The sequence below is a fragment of the Megascapheus bottae genome, chromosome 5 (genome assembly GCF_031878675.1).
Source record: "Megascapheus bottae isolate mThoBot1 chromosome 5, mThoBot2.hap1, whole genome shotgun sequence".
In the NCBI taxonomy this organism is placed as follows: domain Eukaryota; kingdom Metazoa; phylum Chordata; class Mammalia; order Rodentia; family Geomyidae; genus Megascapheus; species Megascapheus bottae.
In genome coordinates, this window is record NC_143513.1 from 1,914,762 (window position 1) to 1,942,192 (window position 27,431).

The 27,431-nt window shown below is 43.2% G+C and overlaps 1 protein-coding gene across 1 annotated transcript in view; it reads left to right on the forward strand.

The window, feature by feature from the left end:
* Positions 1-27,431, forward strand: part of Adcy1 (adenylate cyclase 1) — a 98,497-nt gene that overhangs the window by 23,118 nt on the left and 47,948 nt on the right. The window contains exons 3-4 of the mRNA XM_090332527.1: positions 8,922-9,040; positions 16,769-16,880. Of these exons, the coding sequence (XP_090188653.1) occupies positions 8,922-9,040; positions 16,769-16,880 (231 nt within the window). The remainder of the gene's footprint in view (positions 1-8,921; positions 9,041-16,768; positions 16,881-27,431) is intronic.

Sequence of the window (27,431 nt, forward strand, 5' to 3'; positions counted from 1 at the left end):
TAGTAGAGCACAAGGTTTCTACTGATTATGACAAATGAGGGAAACCATTGAGCCTAAGTTCCTTTGAGTCTGGCTTACTTCACTTAGTATGATTTTTTTCTAAGTTTTTCCATTTCCTTACAAATGGGGCAATGTTGTTCTTTCTGACAGCAGCATAGAATTCCATTGTGTATAAATACCACATCTTATTGATCCACTCAGCAACTGAGGGGCATCTGAGTTGGTTCCATATCTTTGCTATGGTAAATAGTGCTGCAATGAACATTGTTGTGCTAGTGGATTTAGTATGTCCTTGTTTCTGGATGATTGGGTAAATGCCTAGTAGTAGAATTGCTGGGTCATAGGGAAGCTCTATGTTTAGTCTTTTGAGGCACTGTCATACTGCTTTCCATAGTGGCTGAACGAGTTTGCACTCCCACCAACAGTGTAGTAGTGATCCCTCCTGGCCACATCCAGCATCTGTTGTTATTAGTTTTCTTGATCATGGCCATTCTAACTGGCGTGAGGTGGAATCTTAGAGTTGTTTTGATTTGCATTTCTTGTATGGCTAGAGATGTCGAGCATTTCTTCATGTGTCTACAGGCCATTCTTATTTCTTCTTCAGAGAAGACTCTCTTTAAGTCTTTGGCCCATCTTTTAATGGGACAGTTGTTTGGAGATTAGTTTGGGAGTGATTTGATTTTTTGAGCTCTTGATATATTTTAGATATGAGGCCTTTGTCTGTTGTATGGTTAGTGAAGATCTTCTTCCACTCTGCAGGCTTTCTAGTTAGTTTGCTAGCTATGTCCTTTGCCATACAGAAGCTCTGCAGTTTAATGCAGTCCCATTTATCCAGACTTTCTCTGATTTGTTTTGTTTCTGGGTCCTTATTAAGAAAGTTTCGACCTGTGCCGAGGAGACCTAGTGTATCTCCTATTCCTTCTTGTAAAGTTTTCAGTGTATCTGCTTTTACGTCCAGGTCTTTGATCCATTTGGAGTTAATTCTAGTGCAGGGTGACAAAGAAGGATCCAACTTTAGCTTTCTGCAGGTGCTTAACCAGTGTTGCCAGCACCACTTGTTGAAGAGGCTGTCTTTCTTCCATTCTATTTTTTTTTTTTTTGGCTCCCTTGTCAACGATTAGGTGGCCATAGGTCTGTGGTTTAATATCTGGGTCCTCAGTTTGGTATTGAAATTCTTCCTGCGCTGTTCTTTCTGCTGAGAATTGTTTTTGCTATATGGGATCTTTTATTATTCCATATAAAATTTTGGATTGACTCTTCTATTTCTTTAAAGAATGATATTGGGATATTGATGGGCATTGCACTGAATTTGTAGATAGCTCTTGGCAAGATTGCCATTTTCACAATGTTAAGTTTCCCAATCCAGAAGCGTGGGAGGTTTTTCCATTCCCTCAGTTCTGCTTTAATTTCCTTTTTCAGGGTTTTAAAGTTTTCATCAAAAAGGTCTTTTACATTCCTAGTTAAGTTAATTCCTAGGTACTTTATTTTCTTTGAGGCTATTGCAAAAGGAGTTGCTTTCCTGATTGTTGCCTCATTCCTCTTATTGTTGGCATAGAGGAAGGCAGTTGATTTTTGAGGGTTAATTTTATACCCTGTTACCTTGCCAAAGTTTCGAATCAGCTCAAGCAACTTAGGAGTGGAGTCTATAGGATTCTTTAAATACAGAATCATGTCATCTGCAAAGAGGGATAGTTTCACTTCCTCTTTCCGTATTTGGATCCCCTTTATGCTTGCTTCTTGCCTCATTGCCCTGGCTAGGAATTCTAGTACTATGTTGAAGAGGAGTGGAGAGAGTGGGCATCCTTGTCTTGATCCTGATTTTAGAGGAAATGGCTTTAGCTTTTCGTCATTAAGTAAAATGCTGGCTGTGGGTTTGTCATACAAACTAGCATCCGTTCTTCAGCCAAATTTCTTTTATGTGCTGTAGGTGATAATCTATGCACCTCAAAATACTTCTCTATGTGTTGTGTTAGAAGCTGAGCAGGGTGCTTGTGGCTCACACCTGTGATCCTAGCTACTCAAGTGGCTGAGATCTGAGAATTGCAGTTCAAAGGCAAAGCCCCTGAGACTTACTTCTAATTAACCACCAACTGGTAACCACCCAAAGCTGGGAATGGAGCTATGACTTAAGCGGTAGAGTACCAGCTTTGAAAAAGCTAAGTGACTGTGCGCAGCCTTCCTGGGTGATAAAGTAACTGGGGATCCTAGGCTGCCGGGGCCTACCGGCAGCAAATTGGGGTTCCTGAAATAGGGGGCAGGGACTGGAAAAAATAGAAGAGAGGCAAACACATCGGGTCCGGAGGTCTGCAGCCCAGGCAAAAACTGCCGCGCCCCGTTTATTTTCAACTCAAAGCTTATATCCCTTCTTGAGACCAGGGCACTGCCAGGTGTTACATCCAGATGGTTAACCAGGGAACTGTTGGGGGTTACATTCATATGGTAAATCTCAGATCAATTGAACAGGAGAAGGCCAAAAAACAATAAGACAATCAAGCAATTATCTGATGCAAATCAAAGTACAGTTTGATTCCACTCTTGCTCCCAACACTAGGCCAGAGGCCTGACCATAGGCAGAACGAGACAAGTAGGGGTGAAGGAGATGTGTTTATTCACAGAGTGCATGGCAAGAAGGAAAGTTTTCCATTTCACTTCATTTTCAGAGTACATATGTGAGCTTCAGGTTTAACTGGAGTAAGTCTTGAGGAGTGGGATCTCTGCCCCGAGTGAGAAAACTGGTGGTTTGCCTCAGCCAGAAGTTGGGGTTTTCTGTGGTGGAAGATGAACAGATTGGATCTCAGAGGACGAGGAGAATAGGAACCTCCTCCTCCTCCTCCTCCTCCTCCTCTTCCTCTTCCTCCTCCTCCTCCTCCTCCTCTTCCTCTTCTTCCTCCTCCTCCTCCTCCTCCTTCTCTTCCTCCTCCTCTTCCTCCTCCTCTTCCTCCTTCTCTTCTTCCTCCTCCTCCTCCTCCTCCTCCTCCTCCTCCTCCTCCTCCTCCTCTTCCTCCTCCTCTTCCTCCTTCTCCTCCTTCTCCTCCTCCTCCTCCTCCTTCTCTTCCTCCTCCTCCTCCTCTTCCTCCTCCTTCTTTTTCCTTATCTTCCTCTTCTCCTCTTCCCCTCTTTCTTCCTCCTCTTCCTCCTCCTCTTCCCCCTCCTTCTTCTTCCTCCTCCTCTTCTACTTCTTCTTCCTTCTCCTCTTCCTCTTCCCCTCCTTCCTCCTCTTCTTCTTCCTCCTCCTGCTTTTTCTTCACCTCCTCTTTTTCCTCCTCTCCCTCCCCCTCCTTTTTAATAAAGTTATATTTAAGTTTTAAATAAAAAATTCTTTCTTACAGTATGGTCTATTCCTGGATTTGTGCAAAATTGCATGCATGATCGGGCATTTGGATCCTTGACTGCTGATTTCCTTTACCTTCTGCAGAATAAGTCTAATGGTAGGATGGTGATCTTCTCTAGGGGTACAAGTTCATTTCTTTGTCAATGAGAGAATTAAAAGACAGGAACGTGTTTGAAGCAGACAGAGTACGTTTACTTGAAAGCCAAAGTCGAGTCTCTGTGGAGAGGACCCACAGAGCCGCGAACCTGCCAGAGTGCTCTTGGGCAATTACTGCCGCATGGGCTCCTCCCATGCCTCTTTTCCTGGCTTTGCACTGATTGCTTGATGGCTTGTGCATGTGCCACCTTGGCTCTTTGATTGGCTGAGCAGGAACCTAGGGCATTATGGGAAAAGGGATCATGATGGGTCACATGCTACCATGGTTTTTTTTGTATTTGTTTTTTTTATACCTAAGTAAGCCAGGCGCTGGTAGAGCCTGGAGTCACAGGGTAGGATGCACGTCACCTGGCAGAAGCCAGCCAAGTCTCTTGGGCACAGGTGAGAGATCCAGAGGCCTAAGCTAGTTCCTAGATCTGTGGGAACCACAGGTGTGAGTGAACCCCAAAAGGGATGCTTGACATGGCCCCCGGTGGTGACACACAGTCTGCCATAGAGCACCTGGTGCACAGGTGTAGCTAAGCCTCTGCCCTGTGAGGTAAGCTGTGTGGAGGAGTATGGTTGGAATTTTGAGGGATGTGTAGGAGGTTTTCAGGAAGAGGCAGGGAAGAGGGCACTCTAGATGATATTCAGGTAGTAGATTGTGGGGTCACGGGGGTATTTGGGGGACGAGGGTGGCCTGAGTTCTAGCCCCCTCTGTTGCGTGGAGAGGGTGGGGCTGGGACAACTGCTCTATTGGACTGGCAGGGACTTGGGGTGTTGACCTTCCCCTCCAGTCCCGGGGTCTCACAAGGTGCAATGATCTGAAGGTCACACTCAGCTCCCGGGCTTCCTCTCCTGCTGTCCCTACAGCCCACTCTGGAGGGCACCACCCCGAACCCAGTGTCCCTTCCTGAGTCCCTGGTCCCTGGTCCCTGTCTCTCAGCTGCATGTACAAAATCAGAATCCCCCCCAAAACACACAGCTGTTTAAGGTGCACACTCAGTCTGCTGTGCTAGCAGAGTAAGTGGAGCACTGCTGAGGGCCCGTGTGGGCGCAGGCCCATCCAGAGCCGCCAGCGCTCACTGCGTAATGCTGCAGACCTTTCCACAGCATGCCTCCTGTTTCAGCAGCACTTTCTCGAACTACTACGGTTGTTATTGCTCTTGATTTTGGTAGTATGAAGATTTGAACTCAGTACTTCCTAGGCTTGAGCCACATGCCAAGCTCTTTTTGTTTTGTGCTTTAGTCACCTTTCAGTTAGGATCTCGTGGTCGTTTTTGTCCTGATCTTCCTAAATGCCTTGTCTTTAGTTGGGATTATAAGCACATACTACCACTACCTACGGCTTATTGCTTGAGACGGAGGCTTGCTAACTTTCTGTCTGGAATGGCCTTAAACCTCGACCTTCCTGTTGTCTTCCTCATAAGTAGAAGGGACTAAAGGGGTTTATCACTGTGTGTAGGCCTGTACTTCACATTTTAAGTAGCTTCATTGATAGCTGGCATACCGTAACATTCAATTGAAAGAGCAACAAAATCAAAAGCCCTTTCAATATTTGTATTTTTGTTTGTTTGTTTGTTTCTTTTTTTTCTTTGCTAGTCTTGGGGCTTGAACTTAGGACCTGGGCAGTGCTCTTGGGCACTTATTTTTTTACTCAATGCTAGTGCTCTTGAGACACTTCTGGCTTTTTTTTTGTTGTTTGTTTGTTTTTCTGAAGGAATTGAACCCAGGGCTTCATGCATGCTAGGCAAGCACTCTACCACTAGGCTATGCTTCCAGCCCTCAATATTAGCATTTTTATTGTAAAATAATTCCACAACATGGGCCAGGAGCTTGGCCTAATGGTAGAGTGCTTGCCTAGCATGCACAAAGATCCGGGTTCAATTCCTTGGTACCACATACATAGAAAAAAGCCAGAAGTGGTGCTGAGGCTCAAGTGGTAGAGCTCTAGCCTTGAGAAAGTCCAAGGACAGTGCTCAGGCCCTGAGCTCAAGCCCAGCACTGGCAAAAAAAATAATTCCATAACAAGGTGTATTTAATATATAAATTAATCTTATTACACATGCCTTTATATTTTAATCTCATTTAAAATGTATTCAATCATATTACTGTGCAGAACTTTTTTTTTAAAGCCTAACTTTAGAGTATCTTGATTGCCTTCAAAGAAGCCTGATTTCCAGTAGCATTACACATGAATGTTCTCCAACCCATCCCTCAGCTAGACTGGGCACTTGCTCACTGATCTACTTCCTATCTCTGTGTTTTCACTGTTCTGGACATTTCATCCTCACAGAAGTGTAGACAACACTGCTAGGTTCTTGTGACTGGGTGCTTCCACTTAGCAAAAGGTTCTGAGGACTGTAGGTGGTGGTGTTGATCAGCAGTATTCCTTCTTCTGGCCGAGTACTCTGCTGTTGTATTGATGAACCACATTTTGTTCTTCCATTGACACTGCTTAACCATTCGCACTGTTCCCACTCTTTGCCTCTTACAAATGATGCTGCCATGAAAGACTGTGTTGATCTATTTGTGGGCAGAGTGGCAGGGCCATTTTTTCCATCCCCCCCCTCCCGGGGGTTGGATGCTCAGAATCTGTGGGTCTTTTTTTCTCTTCTAATTTTTGGGAAAAGTTACTTGCACATTTCTGTATCGTTGTAAGAGATAATCCAGAGTTCTCCTGTGCTCTTAACCCCATTTGCTTGTGTACACCACACTGAATGGTGTATGGCACCATACCAGGAGATGACGCAGGAAGTCAGTGCACCCAGTGGCCCAAACATCCATCACCGCTGTGAAGCTTGGGGATCTCCCTCAACTCCCATCTGTCCTCCCAGAGCCTCCCTACCGCCCTCCAACACCTCCACTCCTGACCTATGAATTTCTGATGTCAAAAATGTCGTGAAATGTACTCAGGCTACAGGCGTTGGGACTGTCTCTCGTTGACTCTGTGTAGTATCTTCCTTAGAGCTTCTATTTGGGCTGTTTTTCTTTTATATCACTCTGACAAAGAATGGGTAGGGGTGGGGCCTGGGTCCCATACGAGGCCTGCGCTGACCCTTGTGAGTGGAGGGTCTTCCTAACTGCCAAGGAGCAGTGAGTGGCCAGTCCCCGAGGACCTTCCCCAGGTTCCCAGAAACAAGGAGGAATACTTGTCACCAGCAGGTAGAAACGACAGGCGAATTCTCTTTGTGGCCTGCTCCAGCGTTGCTCAGTGTCAGGGTGGAAGTTTGGCCTGCTGCTTGGCTTTCACTGGTGTGGTTGGGGTTGGGGCTCAGACATTTGGCCTGGAGTAGAATAGTAGCTGTCTAGAACTTTTCTCTCGAGAGGCTTACTATCCAGGTCTTTGTGTTGGAGAGAGCTTCGGTTGGGCCTTCTCATTTTGTGCCCTTTGGCATTCGAAGTTGCCTGCTTCTCCTACCCTAGGTTTGGGACAATGACGCTAAAAGAAAGTCCAGAGGGTTCATGTCCATGGTGCTTCTTGTTTCCCTGTTCTCAATCCCTGCCACTTTCTCCCTTTCTTCTGTCCCTGGCTATTCCGTGGGGACTGCCTGGGGCATTCTGTGATGTTGAGAAAGAACAAAGGCCTGCCAGGAGTCGTTTACATATATCTAATTTTTATTGAGAATGACTCATGGAGTATGGTTTTAGTATAGCCTTCATAAGGCTCTGTGCTACTGCGCATGATCTGCATTCATAATGACTGCAGTCCCCTGACTTCTGCCTTTGTGTGTTGTTTTTGTTGATTTAAGTTTATTGATGTCATTATCTGCTCCTGATGTTAATTGCATTTGGGGCTTCAAGGTCAAATTCAAGATTGGAAACTAATGTCAGGTATTATCTTTATAATGTGCATGAGCTACTTTATCTTACTTTGTTTTTAATCAGAAATGAGCTCTTAATCTTATTAAGTGGCTGTCTTGGTCGAGGTATGATCCATGGACACTGCAACCGGTCTTTATAGCCTGTGTCCTGGTGCACGGCCTTCATTCTTTGTGTGTGTGTGTGTGTTGGTTGTGGGGTTTGAACTCTGGGCCTGGACGTTGTCCCTGAGCTCTTCAGCTCAAGGCTACCACCCTACCTCTGGAGCCACAGCACCACTTCGGTTTTCTAGTGATTAATTGGAGATAAGAGTCTTTCAGTCTTTAGTGCATGGGCTGGCTTTGAACCTTGATCCTCAGATCTCAGCCTCCTGAGTAGCTGGGATGACAGGTGTGAGCCACTGCACCTGGTACCAGGCGAGGGATGGACATTCATGGCCTTCATTCTTGTGAACCAAGATGGCAGGTGCATAGCTGGCCATTTTAATGGGGTTCACAGCAAAGGCTGAGGAGGTAGGGAAGAGGAGCAAATTGTCACGAAGGACCATTCTAGAAGTTCCCTGTATTAGCCAGCTGGTTTTTGCTTGAGAGACTCAGGGCTCACTGCTGGGAGATTCCAGTCCACATAATCAGTGGCCCCTGACTTTGGGCCTGTGGTGAGGCAGCACACCATGGTGGGAGTGTGGTGAAGTAAAATATTTCACCTCCTGGAGAGGAGGAGGGAGGGGCTGGCTGCCCACCATGCCTGCCATGTTACCCCTCCAATAGCTCAAGTTCTGCTGAAAGCCCTCACAGCTTCCCAACAGCTCTATACTGGGCCTCCACTTTTAACCCTCAGGCCTTGCTATGGGAGACACTCAAGACACACGGAGAGGTTGCATTGCAGAGTTTCTGTAGCATAGGGTTGCATCTGCTGGGTCAGAGGCCAGCTGGGACTGAGGTCCAGGGAGGGTCCACCTGGAAGGAGAGAGTCTGAGTTCTCCCACCTTCTTCCAGGGTAAAATTGGGACCCAGCAAGGATTAGAGACTTTGTGTTGGCACAGCTCTCCTTGAAAAAAAAATCCAACCATTTATCTTTTCCCCTTAGGGGAAAATAAGAAGGCAGAGACCAAGAGAAAATGCCACCTCTGAGGCTCTGTCACAGAATAGGATCAAAGTGCCTCTTTGTACCTGGGAAGGCAATGACTTCCAGGGAATCCTGGAGGATTCTTTCCAGGCCATGTTGGAACTGTGGGAAGCAAAGAGGGCACAAACAAGGGCCCTGCCTGGAGGCCGTGTCTGGGCTGGACTGGGCTCCTCCTGCACACTGAAGCTGGGTGAGTCCAGCCTGTCTGGACCCAGCATCTTGACCTGAACAGGAGCCTGCAAGGGGTTGCAGGCCCAGCCACATGCTCTGGAGACCAGGTGCTTGGCTCGCTCACGGAATGCTCAGTGGCAGTCCCAGACTGGATGTGGCACTCTGAGGCTCTGGGGGCTTGGCAGGGTCTGCGACCTGCATGTGTGTTGTCTGTACCTGATGACGGTCTGTAGCCCCTCTCAGAGAGCAACTCCTCACTCTCCCTTCATTGGGCAGGGCTCTCCAAGGAGGAACAGGGAGGCCCTGCTGTCTGATGGGAGCCTTCTCTTCTGTCCAGGAGCGGCTGCTTATGAGCCTTCTGCCCAGGAATGTTGCCATGGAGATGAAGGAAGACTTCCTCAAACCTCCGGAGAGGATTTTCCACAAGATTTACATCCAGAGGCACGACAATGTCAGGTAAGGCTGGGTGCTCACCTAGACCAGGCCTATGCTGTGGAGATGAGGAAGGAGATCGGAGGGATTAGAGGTGGCAGAGAGGGGAAAGAGGATGCGGAGAGAGGATAGGGAAGGAGGGAGGGAGGCCAGTGGTGGGGAAGCATGGGAAAGGAGACTGGATGATCACAGTGGTACAAGGAAGAGAGGTTATGCCGTACTTCTTCTCATTTCTTCCTTCAGTGCACTTGCACTTCAGTGTGGATTAGAGAGAGGCCAAACTCTGTTTTAAAAACTGAGTTTGAAGAGTGATGTGTTAAGCTGGAGCTTTGTTCAGTTCTGGATATGACCGTTTCTGCTCGGATCTGGGGTGGGTCTTTTCCTCTCCTAGACTTTTCATCTGTTCCCATTTTATAGGCAAGGACAGTCTCCAGGGGAAGCCAGCTTGCTGTAGCCTCTAGATTTGCTTGTCTGTTTCCAGAGAGTCTGTATTTGTCTTAATATATTGTACATTGCTTTTTAAAATGCTTTGTGTTGAACGGGTGCTGGTGGCTTATAATCCTTGCTACTCAGGAGGTCTGAGATTTGTGGTTCAAAGCCAACCCAGGCAGGAAAGTTTGTGAGACTCTTATCCCCAGTTAACTACCAGAGAACTAGGAATGGAGTTGTGGGCTTAAAATGCTAGAGTGATAGCCTTGAGCAAAAAAAGCTCAAGGACAGCTCCCAGGCTCTGAGTTCAAGCCTCATAAATAAATACATAAATAAGCAAACAAGATGCTTGGTATCAATGTCTAATATGCTTAGAACAGTCAGTGTCACTTGTTGGAGTTGACACTTTGCGTGATTGTGACTTTGAAAGAGGTTGTGTGGGGGACCTGATGCACTTTCCTATGAGTCAGTTGCTCTTTGCTGGCTTTTCTGGGTATTGGGCATCAGGCCTCCCTGCTCTTGGGTACCAGGAGATTTGAAAGACTAGTGAAGGCTCTGTCTTATGTCAGCAGTGACAAGCAGGTCTTCACAAGCCAGTACTTGTTCATAAGAAATGAGTTGAGGCTGATGGATTCTCTCCTGTGTGCTGAGCCAGCCTGCCTAGTTTCTGCCTGGTCAGGAGCTCACCAGCTGCTGCTTTGATCTAACAAGGGAGCCCATTTACTCCCTGCTGTCCTGCTGCTCTTGAAGGATAGGCATTGACCTTCTGGAGAGAAGGATGTGGAAGTAGCATGGGGGTCAAGGCTTAGGTGTTTGCAAAATAGCTAAGAGACATCATTCAGGCCCAGGATAACCCTGAAAATGGAGAACTTCATTGCCAAATCCTTGGTTCTGTTTGATATCAACATAGAACTGTTTACACTATCTCTCTATGTTATAGGTGGGAAATTTTAGAAATTCTGAGTGAAGCATGTATGCAAAGACTCCCTGGCTAGTGAGTGGCAGGGCTGGGACTAGAACTAGGAGTAGTTGATGCTCTGGTTTACCTTGACTTTTCGTATTTCACCCACTGTGTCTTCTAAGGGTAGGAAGTGGCCCAAAGTGGTCACTGCAGAAATGTAAACCACCAGCATGATTCAAGGAGCACCCTGAGGTACCCAGAGTCTCTGTGTGCTATAGGAACAGCATCAAACATCCAGCTAAGTGCCAGTGGCCACACCTGTGATCTTAGCTACTCAGGAGAGTGAGACTTGGAGAATTGATGTTCAAAGCCAGGCCTAGCAGAAAACTCTGTGCGATTTCAGCTCTAATGAACCAACAAGAAGTCTGGAGGCATGGCTCAAGTGGTAGAGTGCCAGTTGTGAGCAAGAAAGCAGAACAAGAATATAATGCCAAAACAAAGCAAAACCATAAAAGACAATGAAAGGCTTCCTGGCAACTTGAGCTGGTCAACATTGTTGACATTTTCCCTTCTCAACTTAGCAGAAGAGAATTAAGAATCTCAGTGGGTCAACATCCCCCAAGAGGGAAAGAGTTAATCCGTGTAATCCATCCTTCAGTTTCTCTGAGGTTGTTCAAAGAAGGAGCATCTGTCTCTCCAGCCCTTGGTTTCTGAGGTTTCCGGTTCAGTCTGGCTACACAGGGGAGGGGGCAGGTAGGACTTGTGCTAGGAAACTCCAGCCTCACCTTCCACAACAATAGCCTCAATCCACAGTGGCCTAGTTGTTCATGGGAAGATAATGAGTTGTTAAAAATCTCTGGCTGGTGATAGCGATGGGGGCAGTTCTCCTGTGTGAGGCTGGTCTCTAAAGCCACAGTGAGGTACCTGCTTTTCTTATATGTAGCTACCAACACAAATAGTAAAGAACAGTGAAGAGCCAAAGGTATTCCAAACAAAGGAACAAGCTGCATCTCTAGAAACTGCCATAACAAAAGAGGCTTCAGTGATTTACTTGGCAGAAAATTAAAAATAATTCATAAAACTGCTCACCAAAGTCAAAATAATACATAAGCAAAAGGAAAGCTTCAACAAAGAAACAGCATATAAAAGTGTGACAAAAAATCATGAATCTGGAGATTTAAAAAAAAACAGAACAATTCTCTGGGTATGAATAAAAGGATCAAGCAGAATAAAAGATCAGTGAACTGGAGGAGAAGTCTCTGGAAGGAATTTAGTTAAAGGATTGAAAAGATAAAAAGAAAAGAAGGAAAACAAGTTTAAGGGAATTATAAAAAATAATCCAGGTATAAATGTGTACATTAAGGGAAATTCCTAAAGGAAAAGAGCCTGAGAGAATGTAGACTAGCTTTAAAAAACTTTCTATATAGACAGATGATGGGCAGGAAATAGATAAACAGTAGATAGATAATAGATGATGAAAATGTCTTAAATCTTTTGAGGGAAATAGACATCCAGGTAGAATAAACCCAAATAACACCCAGTTTGATGAACTTCACCTCAAGACATATTAGCATCACATTCTAAAAAGCCAAATGAAAGTGAGAATTTTGAAAACAACAGGAGAAAAGTGCCTTTCCGCAAACAACAGACTCCCCATGGTATCTTTCAACAGAGAATATGCAGGCCAGTGTGAGTGGCCTGCTGGAAAAAGAAAGAAAAAAATGCTAAAAAAGGAAGACACCAAAAAGGACACTGTTGACAAAGAAAGGTGTGCCTGCCTGAAATCTCCCCTTTATAAATAAAAGAGAGATAAAGACCTTACCTAATGACCAGAAGCAATCTGTGACCTCTATGTCAGCTTTACAGAGCATGCTAAGTAGAAGTATAAAGATTTTAAGCAGCAACACAATAACACAAATAACTAAGAAACTGGCTGGTAGAAGTAAATATGTACTCAACTACAAAATACTCTATTTCTATAACTGTGGTTGGTAAACATTTAAAAATCCTAGGACCAGAGATAAAATAGCAATAAGGAAAAACAACTGAAAAGATAATATGAATAGATGTGAATGGTGATAGCATGAGACAACTCATATTGGAGTTGTTACTGTGTACAGAAAAATACATGGAGCAGTGGGGTGGAAAAGGAGCTCAAAAATAACCCCACAAACTACTCTTCCCTGGAGTGCTCAGAGTATAGAGGAGGCAAAGAATAATGTCTTCAATAAATACTTTGGGGAAAAGTAGAAATTAATAGCAGAAAGAAAAGTGGAAAATTCACAAGCACATGCTCCTATATAGTCAGCTGGTCAGAGAAGAAACAATAGAAGGAAATTAGTTTCTCCAGGTATGTGCAAGTGAAAATGCGTTTCACCCAAACCTGTGGCGTATAGCAAAAGCAGTAATAAAAGGAAGGATTTTTGGTGATGAGTTGCGTTAAACAAAAGAATCTCAAGCCAACAACCTTTTTTTCACCTTCAAAGACAGAAAACGAATTAAACTAAGATGAAGGTTAATGGAAGGAAAAATAGTGAAGAGCAGAAGTAAATAAAATAGAAGACCACAAAAACTAAAAACCAAATCTGAGTAGATTAAGGTAACATTGACAAACCCTCAGCTAGACAAAGGAAAAAAGACTCAAATCACAAATAAAAGAAGAGGTATTTCAACTGATGTCATAGGAATAAAAAGAACCAACAGAGATGACTAGGAAGAATTATGTAACAACTTTGTGGTCAGTCTCTGTCACCCTGACAAAATACCTTCCATAAACAACTTAATGGGGAAAAAAGTTTATGGTCAGTTGGCTCTGTGCTTCTGGGCCAATTTGAGACAGAATATCATGGCAGTATGAAAACATAGTAGAGGCAGCAGCTTCTCATGATGCCCAGGAAACCAAAGACAGAAAAAGGGCCAAGACATAATACCATGGTTCAGTCAGTAACCTCCTCCTTGTCTTCCTCAGTTCCACCACGTCCTTATAATCCGTCCAAGAATCTGTCAGTAGATGGGTCTAAGTCCTCAGATCTAATCCTCTCTGGAAATCTGGTACAGATAGACCCAGAGTCATGTTTTACTAATCTCCTAAATAGCTCTCAATCCAATCAAGTCCAATCAAGATTAGCTATCATACCAACTAACTGGTTAAATACCTGGAAGCAAACAACCCACCAAGGGAAACCATACAGATGTGCATAGTTCGAACACTTATACGTAGTATAGAGCTTGAGTCAGTTATCAGATCCCTTCCAAAAAAAAAAAAAAAAAGCAATTCCAATTGGCTTAACTGGTAAATTGCACCAACTATTGAAAGAAGAAATAAGAATAGTCCTCAAATCTATAAAAAAAAATCAGAATAGGAGATCACACTTTAAACACATTTTATGAAGTCAGCATTATACTGCTACCAGGATTGGATACTGGAACATTATTAGTGGGCAAGAAAAGAAACTTGCCTACTAATATTCTTGATGAATCTAAATACAAACATCCTCATTAAGCAAATGAATCCAGTAACCCCCCGAACATATCCTGTACTGTGACCAACTGGAACTTATTCTGTAGAAGCAAATTTTGCTTGATATATAAAAATTAATGTGGTACACCACATGAATAAAAAACAGTCAGATCATGTTATGTCAATAGATGCAGAAAATATAGTCAAATTTTGCCAAGAGAAAAACTTCCCAACAAAATAGAAGGTGTTTGTGAAAATTGCATAGCCAACATCATACTTAGCGATGAAAAGTCTGTCTTTCAGGATCAGGAACAAGGCAAGAGTGTCATTACTTCTATTCAATGCAGTGCTGGAAATGCTAGCCAGAGAAATTAGGCAAGAAAAGAAACATGACTTTAAAACAGGGAAAAAAGTGATAGAGAATTTGTCTGTTTTCTAGGTAGAAACCCTCAGAAGATTCATTTGAAAACTTGTTGGAATAATAACTGGAGTTAGTGAAGTATCAGAGTACAAAGTCAACCTATATATGATATTTCTATGTACTAACAAAAAGAAATTAGCAAACACACACTACAAAGAATAAAATATTAAGAATAAACTTAGGAAGTACAATTTGTGTACCTAGAATTATAAGTCATTGGTGAAAGAAATTAAGTATGACACAGATTAGTGGAAAAGACATTTCCTGTTCATGAATTGGAAAATAATATTAAAATCTCTGTACTACAGATAGGTCTACTAACTTAACTGGACTTTCTACTAAGATCTGTAGCAACTTTAAAATAAAAAAGACGATGGAAAGACCAGAAATAGCTAAGGCAATCCTTTTTTTTTTTAATGTTAGGTAAAATAGTCCATTTTTTTAGGTTGGGATTCTTTTTATCTATATTTATTGTAAAGGTGATAAATGGAGGGGTTACAGTTACATAAGTAAGGTAATGATTACATTTAATTTTGAGCACTGTTACCCCTTCCCCCATTTTCTCCCACCTTCCCCAAGTTGTAAAATTAATTTCCAACATAGTGTTTAGTATCTTTGTTGCGTTAGTTCACCCTTTGTCCTGCTGTTCCTGTGATTTCCTTTCCCTTCCACAGATCAGATGAACTTATATGCAAGGCAAAGGGTACAGAAAACTAAAACAAAAAAATTAGAAATAATGGACAAAGCCATCTCTTCTGCTAAGGCAATCGTAATCAAGAACAAAACCAGAGGCATCACATTCCCCAAGTTCAACTTGTATTATGAAGATAGACTAATTAGAACAGTATGGTATTGACCATAAAAAGAAATGCCTATATCACTGAAACAGAATGTCTTCATTCTGGACTCTTATTTCTGGACTCTTTCCAGAAATAAATTCACACATAGTCCTCAAAAGTACCCCAAACAAGGAATAGACAGATAATTTCAATGAACAGTGTTGGGAAAACTGAATGTCCAGATGGTAAAGAATAAAATTAGTCCTTCACACCATATACAAAACATAAACTCAAAATGGATTAAAGCCTCAAATATAAGATCTGATGCCTCAAATATAAGATCAAATGTAAGAAGAAATCTCCCTGATATTGGTTTTGGATATGACATATAAAGAGCAAAAGCCAAAAAGAAAACCATATGGTCAACCTGAAATGCTTCTGTACAGTAAGGGAAACAATAAAAGGGAAAAGAGAAATTTGCAAGAAAATACTTTAGCCATATATCCAATAAGGAATGAAGTTAGCAACATATGAAAGATATACAAAATGCAAATATAACCAAAAATGCAAATAACCTGATTTAAAACTAGACTGAGAACCTAAATAGACACTCTCTCAATAGAAGAAATTCAGAGGACAAAACAGAATATGAAAAGATATTCAGCAGATTCTGCCTCAGAAGAGCCATCATCAGGAAAATAAACAACGAACGATGGTGAAGATGCAGGATTAAAAGAAGCCTCATCCATTGTTGGTGGGAATGCAAATTAGTGCAGTCACTATGGAAATCGGTGTGGAGGTTCTTCAAAGACTAAAAATAGACCTGTCATGGGATCTAGTTGTATTACTCTGTAGTACACACCTGAAGGAACCAAAATCAGAAGACAGTGCAGATATCTGCACTCTCATGTTATTGCATCATTGTTCATAGTAAACAAGGTATGACAATGATCTAAATCTCTAACTAGATGGAGAAAATGCAGCATGCGTGTACTGTCCTGCCTTTAAAGAAATATATCTTGCCAATACATTGACAGGAAGCTGGCATTAGATGATGTTATGGTCAAATAAATGAGCAGGTCCTTGAACGATCTGTGTGATACTGTACCTATGTGGAGCTAGAAGAGTGTCTGTCCTAGGAAGAAAGGTTGCTAGGACCTGAGGAGAGAGGAAAATGAAACAATCACATTGAAGAAGGGTGGTATGTTCTAGAGCTCTGATATACAATATGATGATGAGCGTTAAGAACGTATATCTGAATTTTCTAAGAAGATAGACCTTAAATGGAATCTTCTTCATATACTCATGCACACAGACGTGGTGGTGACTGCACACAGGCGATGTGCACGTTGACTGGTTTGATTATAGTGATTATTTCCCAGTGTAGATGTATATATATCAAAACACAATTTCAATAAAGCTGTAAGAAAAAATGCACTCTGTGAAGAAAAGACAATCCTTAAAAAAATGAAAAGTGATAACAGGTGAAAATATGAATACAATCCGAGGACATCATTTATGCCAATGAAACTTAAGTCACCTACCGATGGTAAACGCGTGTGTGGACATGAGGAATCTAAGGCCATCCGGTTCACAGACTCGAGTGAGCTGTGATCATCCCTGGGGCCAGGTGTGTGTGTTTATGTGTTGGGGCTGGTGTCCAAATGAGCAGTGGCTAATGAATGGCCCTAAAGTTCCAGTCCAACTAGATGGGTCGGCATGGAGGCTGACAGCGATGGTCCCAGCTCCCTTTCTCTTTTAGCATCCTGTTTGCAGACATCGTGGGTTTCACAGGCTTGGCCTCTCAGTGCACGGCTCAGGAGCTGGTGAAACTACTCAACGAACTCTTCGGCAAGTTCGACGAGTTAGCCACGGTAAGCACAGTGTTTTGCATTGGGAAGGTGCCTGGCTGTTTATTGGCTGCTTTCACCTGAGTCCCACCCAGGCCACATGAGATGAGGGCCAAGCATCCCCATACCCCTCCATAGCAGGTCTTGTCCTTAGCATCCACCCCTGGTACTGGCTGGCCTCACACATGAGCCCACACAGAGGAGCCCATTCTGAGAGAGCCATGGCTCAGCTGGCCGATGCCATCCTCAACCTAGGTTTGTCACTTCTGGTGCCGAAGCTGTCTTCAGAGTGCTTTGTGGATGATGCTGAGCCAGGGGCTCATGTGAAGTTTGGAAAGATCTTTCTGGCATCTAGGCCCTGCTGGAGGTCTAACCAGAGCCACCAGTAGCCTTGGCTTTGGGGTATGCTTGGAATATGAGATGAGCCAGCCTGCCAGACCCCTGCGTGGACATGTTTTCCATTGGCCACCATGGCCTCCTGTGGAGGGCAGGTCTGCAGTCCCAGGAGCCGTGTGCACTTCTGGAATGCAGCTACATTGGCCACGAGGTTCTTGATGCCCCCCCGCCCCACCTCTTTCCCCCTAGGGACATGTTGGTGTTTATAGCAGGCCCAGGGCATGTGGAGGGGATCCAAGCTCGGAAATCAACAGACTGTGCCAAGCCTGGCCATGTCTTCCTCTCACTTTCCTTTAGTGCCCTTAGGGATATTGGGGATAAAGTGGTGCTGCTCACAATAACGGCAGGATCAGAGCTAACAATATGCTGTTGGCCTGTGGCAGAAAGCCCTGTGTAGCCTGTGCATCTGACAGAGCTTGACCGGCGCTGGTTCAGCCCGTGAGGCAGAGTCCTGCCAGCAGGATATGAGCACAGCCTGGGCAGGCAGGGGTGGGGGGCCATGTATGATGCCTGCCAGGCTTGCCAGAACAGTACCTGCCTGGCTGTCTTGGCATCCCAGACCTCAGTGTTGTCTCTTTTTGAGGCAGTGGATGAGAGCCCCTTCCCCAGAGACACCCCCTGGGTATCCCCAGTCTCTTGAGGAAGGAGAGCAGGAGTTCTCCATCCAGGAGGGCCACACATTCTGGCTGAGATGTTTTTGGCTGGCTCAGGCTGCCTGTCTGACAAGCCCTCATAGCTTTTTGTCTGGCAGCCCACTAGACCTGTCCCACTGGAGATGGCTGAATAAAGTCTTTGTATTCTTCCTTCCTGTCCTGTGGAAAGGATTCCTGGCAGGCATGAAGGAGGCATGCTGGTATGATGACGCATCACCATTGTGTAGTGCCCTGAGGGATGAGGGATGAAAAACTGGGGTCTCCGGCCCCTCTGCACTTGGTCCAGAAAGTGTGTTTTGTCCAGATGCTACGGGGAGGGTGGTGGAAGCTTCCTGGAGAAACTGCTGTCTGGAAATTGTAATGGTGGCTTTGAAGACTCAGGGAGTGTCTTTCCAGGTTCTATTTGTTGCTTCTGCCTTTCACTAGGAAGCTAATCCTTCAGGAAACTTCTAGAATGAGGGTCCTACTTAGTCCTGTTTGGGACTTTTTTTGCTCACTTGTTCTGCCTACTAGATGGGGCTGGACCTTCTACCCTGGCCATTTGATTTGGTGTTGCCTAATTGAAAGTCATAGAGAAACCAGTGATTCATGCCTGGAATCCTAGCTGTTCAGGAGGCTGAGATCAAGAGGATAACAGTTGGAAGCCTGTACATGAAGCCATCTCAACCAATCAAAAGCTGGGTGTAATGGTGTGTGTCTCGCATCCCAGTGATAAAGGAAGTGCAACTAGGAAAGTTGCTGTCTAGGCTGGCTCACGCAAAAACAAAGACCTTATTCAAAACATAATGGGGCCCAGGAGCATGGCCTGGTGGTAGAGTGCTGGTCTAGCATGCATGAAGCCCTGGGTTCAATTCCCTGATACCACATATACAGGAAAAACAAAAAACAAGCCAGAAGTGGTGCTACAGCTCAAGTGATAGAGTGCTAGTCTTGAGAAAGCTCAAGGACAGCACAGGCCCTGAGTTCAAGCCCCAAGACTGGCAAATAATAATAATAATAATAATAATAATAATAATAATAATAATAATGGAAAAAAGACTAGGAATGTGGCTTAAGTGGTAGAGCTCCTGCCTCACAAGCATGTAGCTCCGAGTTCAAATCCCAGTACCCCTATCTCCCAACAAAAAAAGCCATTTTCACACATGAACTTAATGTATTTTGACCATACTTGCCGTTTTAGCATGAATGTGATGGTACTTCATTGTGATTTTCTTTTTCCTAGTACTTAATTGCATCCAGTAAGTAAGTAGCTGGGGATTTTTTTAAAAGCAAGTTGAACAAGTTTCCTTCTATTTCTAGTTTACTGAGAGATTTATTTTTATTTTTAAATGTAATTTTATTGTTGTTATTAAGGTATTGTACAGAGGGGTTACTATTTCATAAGTCAGGTACTGAATACATTTCTTTTTAAACAATGTCACCTCTTCCTTTGCTTTCCTTCAGTTCCCCCATCCCTGTTCACAAATTGTTCAGTTCATTTCCTGCCTAGTATCTGTTTATTACCCTGGCTACACTTGTTCACTATCCCTCACTCCTGCTCCCTCCCTCAGAAGCCAAAACAACAACAAACAAAACCAAATGCCAAATCAAATGATATCACTACCACCAGAAATGGTAATAGGAACTTGAACATTTTTTCTTTTTATCTATATAGGAATGATCATGATTTCCATTTTAGTCTACTAATGTGATGGCAGAATAATTTTTTTAAATCCTTGCATTTAGAGATGAGTCCTCTTGGACATATTATAGTTCTTAGATATTGTTGGCATTAGTTTTCTTTCTGTAATGTTGAATTTGGAAGTGTCTCCTCTAGTTCGGTGGTCTGGAAAAGTAGGGGTATAACGGAATCATTTCTTTCTTTAATGTGTAGTCGAATTTATCAGTGACTCCATTTAGAACTGTTTTTTTCTTTGCAGAAAAGAAATTTCCCTATTCATTCATTTGGGTTGGTTAGGTTATCTGTTTTGACTTTTTTCTGGAATGATTTGATCATTGATTTATTTTCTCTCTTCCTCTTCCCCTCCCCAGTACAGTATAGGGATTTAACTCAGACCCTTATACTTGCTAGGCAAGAGCTTTTCCATTTGAGCCATGCACCATTATACATGACTTGAGTTTTGAGACAGTTAAGTCTTATTTCCTCATTGCCCTTCAGTATCTATAGACCTAGAATGGGCCTCACCACTCTTATTCCTGATTTTGGTTGTTTGTATCTTCTTTCCCTTGATAGCTGTTCTGATTTGAGGTTTAACAATTTTGTGTGTGTGTGTGTGTGTGTGTGTGTGTGTGTGTGTGTGTTTGTTTATTTTGTCAGTGGTGGGTCATGGGGCTTGGACTCTGGGCCTGGATACTGTCCCTGAGCTCTTCAGCTCAAGGCTACTGCCCTACCCTTTGATCCAGAGCACCACTTCAGATAAGAGTCTCATGGACTTTAGTGCCGGGCTGGCTTTGAATCACCATCCTCAGATCTCAGCTTCCTGAGTAGCTAGGATTACAGGAATGAGCTACTGTGCCAGGCTACAATTTTATTTATTTTTAAGGAAAGTTTGTTTTTATTGATTTTTGTTTCATTTATTTCAGAGCTACTTATTTCTTTCTGACTTTTCACTTAAGTTGGAAACTGAGGCCTTCTACTTGAGATTTTGGGAGTTTATAACCCTCCCCCAAAGTCCTGTTTTATAGGTATCCTGGAATTTCTGATGTTACTGTTTTATTTTTATTTAGTTCAAAGTACTTTGTAATTTTCCCATTGGCCTTTCTTAGAGGTATAGTTCATTTAAAAAAAAAATTTCCCTTCCTCCCTTTCCTCAATTCTTCCCTCTCTTTCTCTCTCTCTCTCTCTCTCTCTCTCTCTCTCTCGCTCTCGCTCTCGCTCTCGCTCTCTCGCTCTCTCGCTCTCTCGCTCTCTCTCTCGCTCTTCGCTCTCTCGCTCTCTCTCTTGCTCGCTCGCTCGCTCTCGCTCTCTCTTTCTCTTTGTTTGTTTTCTTTTCCTATGCTGGTGATTGAACTCAGGGCCTCAAGCATGCTAGACAAGTGTCTACCACTGTGCTTAACCTTCAGCCCAATCTTTTGGTTTTCTACTTTTGTTGTAATTCTATTGTGGTCATAGAACATATTTTTTATTATTTGAATTCTTTTCACTTTATGGTTTTAAAATAGTCTATGTGGAAAATGACCTTTATGTACCTGAAAATAACAGTAGAGGATGGGCTTCTGTGGGCACAGGGTTCCAGAGAGACTACTGTTGAGGAAATCCTGTGAATGAATGCCTAAAGATGCATCAAACTCAGTACTGTACTATAGATACTGATCCATTTTCCCCACAAGGCCACAGTCTAGCTTCTACTAAAGAAATGCTGGTTTTCAACAAATTTCAAATTAAATCCATTAACTTTCATCTTGCTCCTTGGACACTATTTGCTTTTTGGGAGGCAGATTTTTTTCACAGATTTAAGGCCAGAGACACACTCAGCAGATCATACAATGACTTAAGCACAGTTGACAATATGCAAAGACTGACTGTTGTTATATAGGATTCTGTCGTGAGATACAGAGAAGCTACATTGTGAGAGATTGAGTTGAGAGCCTTTATTAGAAAGCTAGTGACTATGAACAAAAAGTGCAACCTTGAATGCAGTTAATGCTGTTAGGGAAAAATCTCAACAAACCAGATCACCTCTAATGGACGGTTAAAGAGGGTTGCCACAAGGAGAGTCAGGAGACACCAGGCATGACGCAAAGACGAAAGGGGTGGGGTAGAAGGTCGTGGTCAGGGGCAGGGTCACAAGGGTTCGCGCTATGAGGCTAGCAGGTCCGGGAACCTGTTGTCCAGTCCCTGTCCATCTGCTTCTAGAAGTTTCGGTGCCCATCCCTGGAGGTGTGCATGAGGAAGTGGATTCCACCTCCAGAGCCCACAGAAAGTCCCCATCACCCACCAACATGCCAAGGTGCCACCAGGTAGACCCAGTTAGTATCTAGCCATTCGTCACTGAGGACTCTGCACAAGCACATGCAAGAATGTCTAAGTTTTTGGTTTTTGAATTTTCTTATTGATTTTTAAGTAATTTATCATTTTTTTTTCACTGTGTTTGGTCAGAACTTCCCATAATGAATCCATGTTTACTTGCACATGTGATTTGGGGCACTATTAGAACTTGAACTCAGAGATTCAGACTTGCTTGGCTTGCCTGGTCAGCTGGCCATGTGCCATTTCAATGGCACCTCCGTTCTGGAGGTTAATGGGTTGGTTAATTGGGGGTGGAGTCTAGTGACACTTTCTATCCAGACTGCCTTGAACCTCAGTCCTCCAGAGACTCAGCCTCATACACAGAGAGGATCACAAGGTGTGCGCCAGCGGGTCTTGCTCACGTATTTATCAGTCTTCTTTTCCAGCTCTTGGACAACTGTTATCTTCACTGTTTCAAATTGAAAGTTGAGAATGTTCCTATGGGTTAAAAAGTTGAGTGTGCATTTCTTGTATTTCATGTTTATTTTTCTTTTGCACCTGTAAGAATCAAACTAAAACAGAAAAAATAAATACACAAATAAGATGGATTTATTATACACTTTTGTTAATAGTGATATCTATAAATGCAAAAGTATTTGAATTGGTGATAAAGTTATTCATGTCTCTTCTGTCATTACTATGAATTCGCTCCATTATATGAGAGGTAGATCAAAATCTCCAACAACATCCTCTGTTTCTTATTTCAATTCTGTTGTTTTTTGCTTCATGTATTCTTAAGGTCTGTCATTACATTCACAATTTATGAACAGAATTGCTATTTCCTCTTGATTTATTGACTCGTTTGTTATTAAAAAATGCCTTTCTTTTCCCTGATAATAATAATCAAGTGCCTGGTATTACTAGAACCATGACAACTTAACATTATTATTATTATTATTATTATTAATTATTACTATTATCAGAAAGTATATCTTTGCCCAACACCAGTAACTCAAGTTTATAATCTTAACTACTCAGGAGGCTGAGGTCTGAGGATCAAGGTTCAAAGCCAACCCAGGCAGAGTCTGTGAGACACCAGCTTCAATTCACCATCAAAATGCTGGACTAGAGATGTGGCTCAAGTGGTAGAGGGCCAACTCTAAATAAAAAAGACAACTTACAATGAGGACATGAGCTCAAGGCCCAGGATCAGGAAAGGACAGGAAGGAACTATGTTCCTCCCTCCGTGTTTTAGTCTGATTGTGCCTTTTTAGGTTTAAATTTACTTCTAGTTTGGTTTTGTTTTTATTTTATTTTATTTTCTATCTAGAACAACAGTTTTCTGCTTTCAGTTGGGATGTCTGGACTCCATTGTTTGTGTTTCAGATGGAAGCCTGCCAGTGTGCTATTTGCTTCTGCCCCATCTGTTCCCTGTCCCATTTTTAGTTTTTTCTTTGCTTTTTCTAGCTTTTTGTAGATTTATTGAATATATTTTATGGTTCTGTCTTCCTGCCTTTGTTGGTGTAATAGCAGAAAGCATTGTTTCAGTTACTTTTAATTATTGCTTTAGGTTTTATAATAGCTAATTTCCCTTGTAACAACCTAACCATTGTGTCGTTTATTGTTTCCAGGATAGCAAGTTTACAGTGGGATACTTATGTCCCTCCTCTCAGGGCCTTTATGAAATTATTGCCATGCATTTAAGTTTTCCTGGTGTTATAAATTTGATTGTACATGGCAACTATTCTGTTTACAGTCAAATCTGTTTATTCATGTAGTTACCATTTCCATGGCCCTTCCCTCAGTATGCCTGGGTTGTGTTTTTCTGCCTCAAAATCAAAGGAATTTTTAAAAATATGTCTTATAATGCTAATACTCTAAGGATGAATTCTTTTAGTTTCTGTATTTCTGCAAAGCTCTTTACTTCCCCTTTTTAAATTTGTACAGGACATAAATTTTGAGGTCACAATTTAGTTTACTATGTTTCCTTCTATACTTCAGTAATATTGCCCTGTTGTCTTTCCATACCATCTCCAAGGAGTCTGTCAGTTCTTTCTTCCTTTGAGTGAAATAGGTCTTTTTCCCCCCAACACTGTCTACTTTTAGGATTTTTATCTTTATCATTGGTTCTAGAAAAACCTGGTTTTGTTGTGCTTTGGTGTGGTTGCCAAGTGTTTCCTGAACTTGTCGTTTACTTAGCTTCTCACATCTATGACTTTTATAGCTACATCAGATTTGGGAAAGATAAAGAAATTGTAAGTCACTCTTTTCAAATAGGTTGTTTTCCTCTCTATCCTTCTGCTGGGATGTCAGTTGTGCCTATATTATCTTCAGTGTGGCCTGTGCATCCTCACTGACAGCCTTTTTAAAAACACTTTGGGATATCTTTTCTGTTTCACTCTATTTTCTTCGGCAGTGTACATCCTGTCATTTCTCCTCAGTGCATCTGCCTTCATAGGCATATGGTCTTCATCTTCTGAAGTTCAGTTTGAGTGAATTTTCCTCATGTGGAGTCAGCTTCTAGGAGGAACAAAATGACAAGGCTCCTTCTCTTCTTCTTCTTTGTTTTTTGTGTGCCCCAAGGGTAGTGTGTTTTGAACTGTTTTGCTGTAAAGGGTTTGAGGGTTTTTTTTTTGTTCAGTTGCTATCATTGTACTAGGGGTGTACATTTTAACAAGGGCATTGATGTATACAATGCTTCTGAATCATCATCACCCCTCCTTCTTTTTCCCTTCTCCCTTTCCCTTTCCCAAACAAGTTTCAGTTGCCTTGTTCCATTCTCAAACAAAATATATTTTGTCTATATTTGTCTCCCTTTTCCCCATTTGTCTGCTTCCTTCCCAGTAATGCTTTCAGTGCAGACAAGTCACATTTTAATATCCCAATATTCTTTTTTTTTTTTTTTTGCCAATGTGCCTGTTAATTGTTCCAAGGACTTTCATCATGGTAAAGAGTAGAGAGGACATAGAACTTATCAGCATAGGCATGAAATTCCTGAATAACATTCCAGGGGCTCAGCAAATAGGAGAGAGGATTGACAAGTAAGATTTCATCAAGATAAAAGGCAAAGGATGGAGACAGTAGTCCGAAAAGACAGCCTACAGAATGGGAGAAGATATTTGTCAGCTGTGCATCTGGCAAGGGTGTACGAACCAGAATATACTAGTAACTTGTAAAAATAAACCTCCCTCAGCCAGTCAATGACCCAATTAATAAATGGACAAATGAGCACACCCAACAAATACAGGAAGAAAGGCTTTGAAGTCCCTGTCCCTAAAGGAAAAGCCTATCTAAACCACACTGAGATTCTGCCTCCCCCGTGAGTTCTTTTTGAGCCCAGAGACTGCCCATGTGTGTCTGTCTGGGTCTGAGTCCCTGGCCTGGGGGGCCAGGGTGGCCTCTGTGATATGCAGGTGTGGAAAATCACCCCAGCTGCAGTCCAAACCCCTTCTCTGTCTGAAGGTCTTCACGGGCAGTTAAATAAACACAGGCTTGTTTGCTTTCCTCTCAGTGGAAGCTGGTGGTTTATTTGCCTCCTTAGCTATAGTTGATGGAAACAGATGACAGGAAGGTTTGTGACCTTTCCCCCACTAACTGGATACCTGTGAGACCTGAGTTGTTTCTTACACACATGTGCATTTGAAAACGTGACCATGTACTTCTGAAGTCGTGAAGAAGCCCTGGGTTTTACTCCGTTGCCACCTGCAGAACGGATGGGGACCCTTCACTGGCTGATGGTTTCCATCATAGAACAGGACCTGGTTGATCAAGCACAGTCTCTTAGCTAATTCTCAGGGATCAAGGCAAGAGTGTGGGAGATCACAGTGTGCCAGCTATGGAGATACACCAAGCTTGGCATGGCTTGTCATCAGCTGAGCTACCCTGGGGGCCAACCTGGACTGGTCCTGAGGTCCCCTGGGTCTGAGAGATGCTCCTAGGTGCACTGGATTTGCTCATGGCCTCTGTATCAGTGCTGTTCCCAAATACAGACACATAGAGCCTCTCTGCCCCTCAAGGACCTGCTGCAGACCAGTATTTGGACAAACGTTAGTGGAAATTTCATTTAGGATCCTTTGCACTGACTCGTGCTTTAGATGGCTGAGCAGCCATCCTGCAGAAGGACACAGCGGTGACCTCGTGGTCACACGCACGGCCAGCCTCTGCTGCTCACACATGCCATTGTTATGGCTTGGGTGAGTGGAGTTGTTCTTGTTTAGCAGGTATTTGGACTGTTTTCAAAAGGAAGCTGGGCTGGGGGTCAGAGTTGTCCATGTAAGACTCCAGCTGCATTAGTAGTCTGTTTATGTCTGTCTATTACTTTCCTGGTCTTTTGTAACTACAGTCCTAGGCCAGGAGCCTGACTCTGGTTTCAACATCTCATGTCCAGCCATTTACCCCAAGGAAAGTAAGCAAAAAATAATAGTGAAAAGGTAGGAAAGGATGTTCATCCTAATGGTCCTTTGTGAAGGTGGAAATTAAAGATCTCAGCCCACCTTCAGGGTACTGCCCTAAGCTTTGGGTTTAAGTGGAGGCAGGGGGTGAGAGGCTGGCATAAGTAAGCAGACTGGATCAAGGATCCAGTGATCTGGTTGGTGAATATCTCTGTTCTGGTTCTGCAGATAGTCGTGGGGAAGCCTTGACTGCTAGAGGGCAGAGTTCAGTCCCAGGACAGGGTTCTTCCTGCTTTGGGAGGAGGAGGGGAGGGATTCTCATCATAAGTTACCTGTGTATGAGGCTCCGCTGTTCCTGGAACCCAAGTGGAGACTGCAGGCCTCTTCCAGGGTCTGGAATAAGACATTGCAAATGTTGGAAGGGAGATTCCTGTTCTTTCCCCCATGTTAAGTGGAGTGCAATCAGTTAGAAATTGACACTACGTGTAGAGTTAAGCAGGCTTCTGAATCAAAGTAGAAGAAACGAGTGCAAGTGGAGGCAGAAACCAGGCTTTTATCTTTGAGCAGTTAGAACAGTCTTTTCATCCTCTGCTTATGAGCTTAAAAAGTGACTACAACAATGTAGTATATCAAATGCCAGTGTTCACGCCTGTAATCCTAGCTACTCAGGAAACTGAGATCTAAGGTTCAAAGCCAGCCTGGGCAGGAAAGTCCGTGGGACTCTTCTCTTCAATTAATCATCAGAAGACTAGAAGTGGCGCTGTGGCTTAAGTGGTAACCTTGAGCTAAAGAGGTCAGGGACAGCACCCAGGCCCAGAGTTCAATTCCCCCCTCCTCCCCAAAATAGTGTCTACATTTTTCCAGAAGCCAGTGGCTCACACCTGTAATTCTTGCTACTCCATGGACTGAGATCTGAGGATCATGATTCAAAGCCACCCCCAATGGGAAAGTCTGTAAGCTCTTATTTCCAATTAAATATCAAATGAGCTGGAAGTAGAAGTTTAGCTCAAGTGGCAGAGTACTACCATTGAGCAAAAAAAAAGCTCAGGGACAGTGCCTAGGCCCTGAGTTTACATTGTAGGGTCAGTAAATTCTCCAAAAAAATAAAAAGTGGCTATATTGGAAGTTGCAGTGAATTTGTTGGTTAGTTGCCCTCATCATTAATGGGGATGGTGAGTGTGTATGA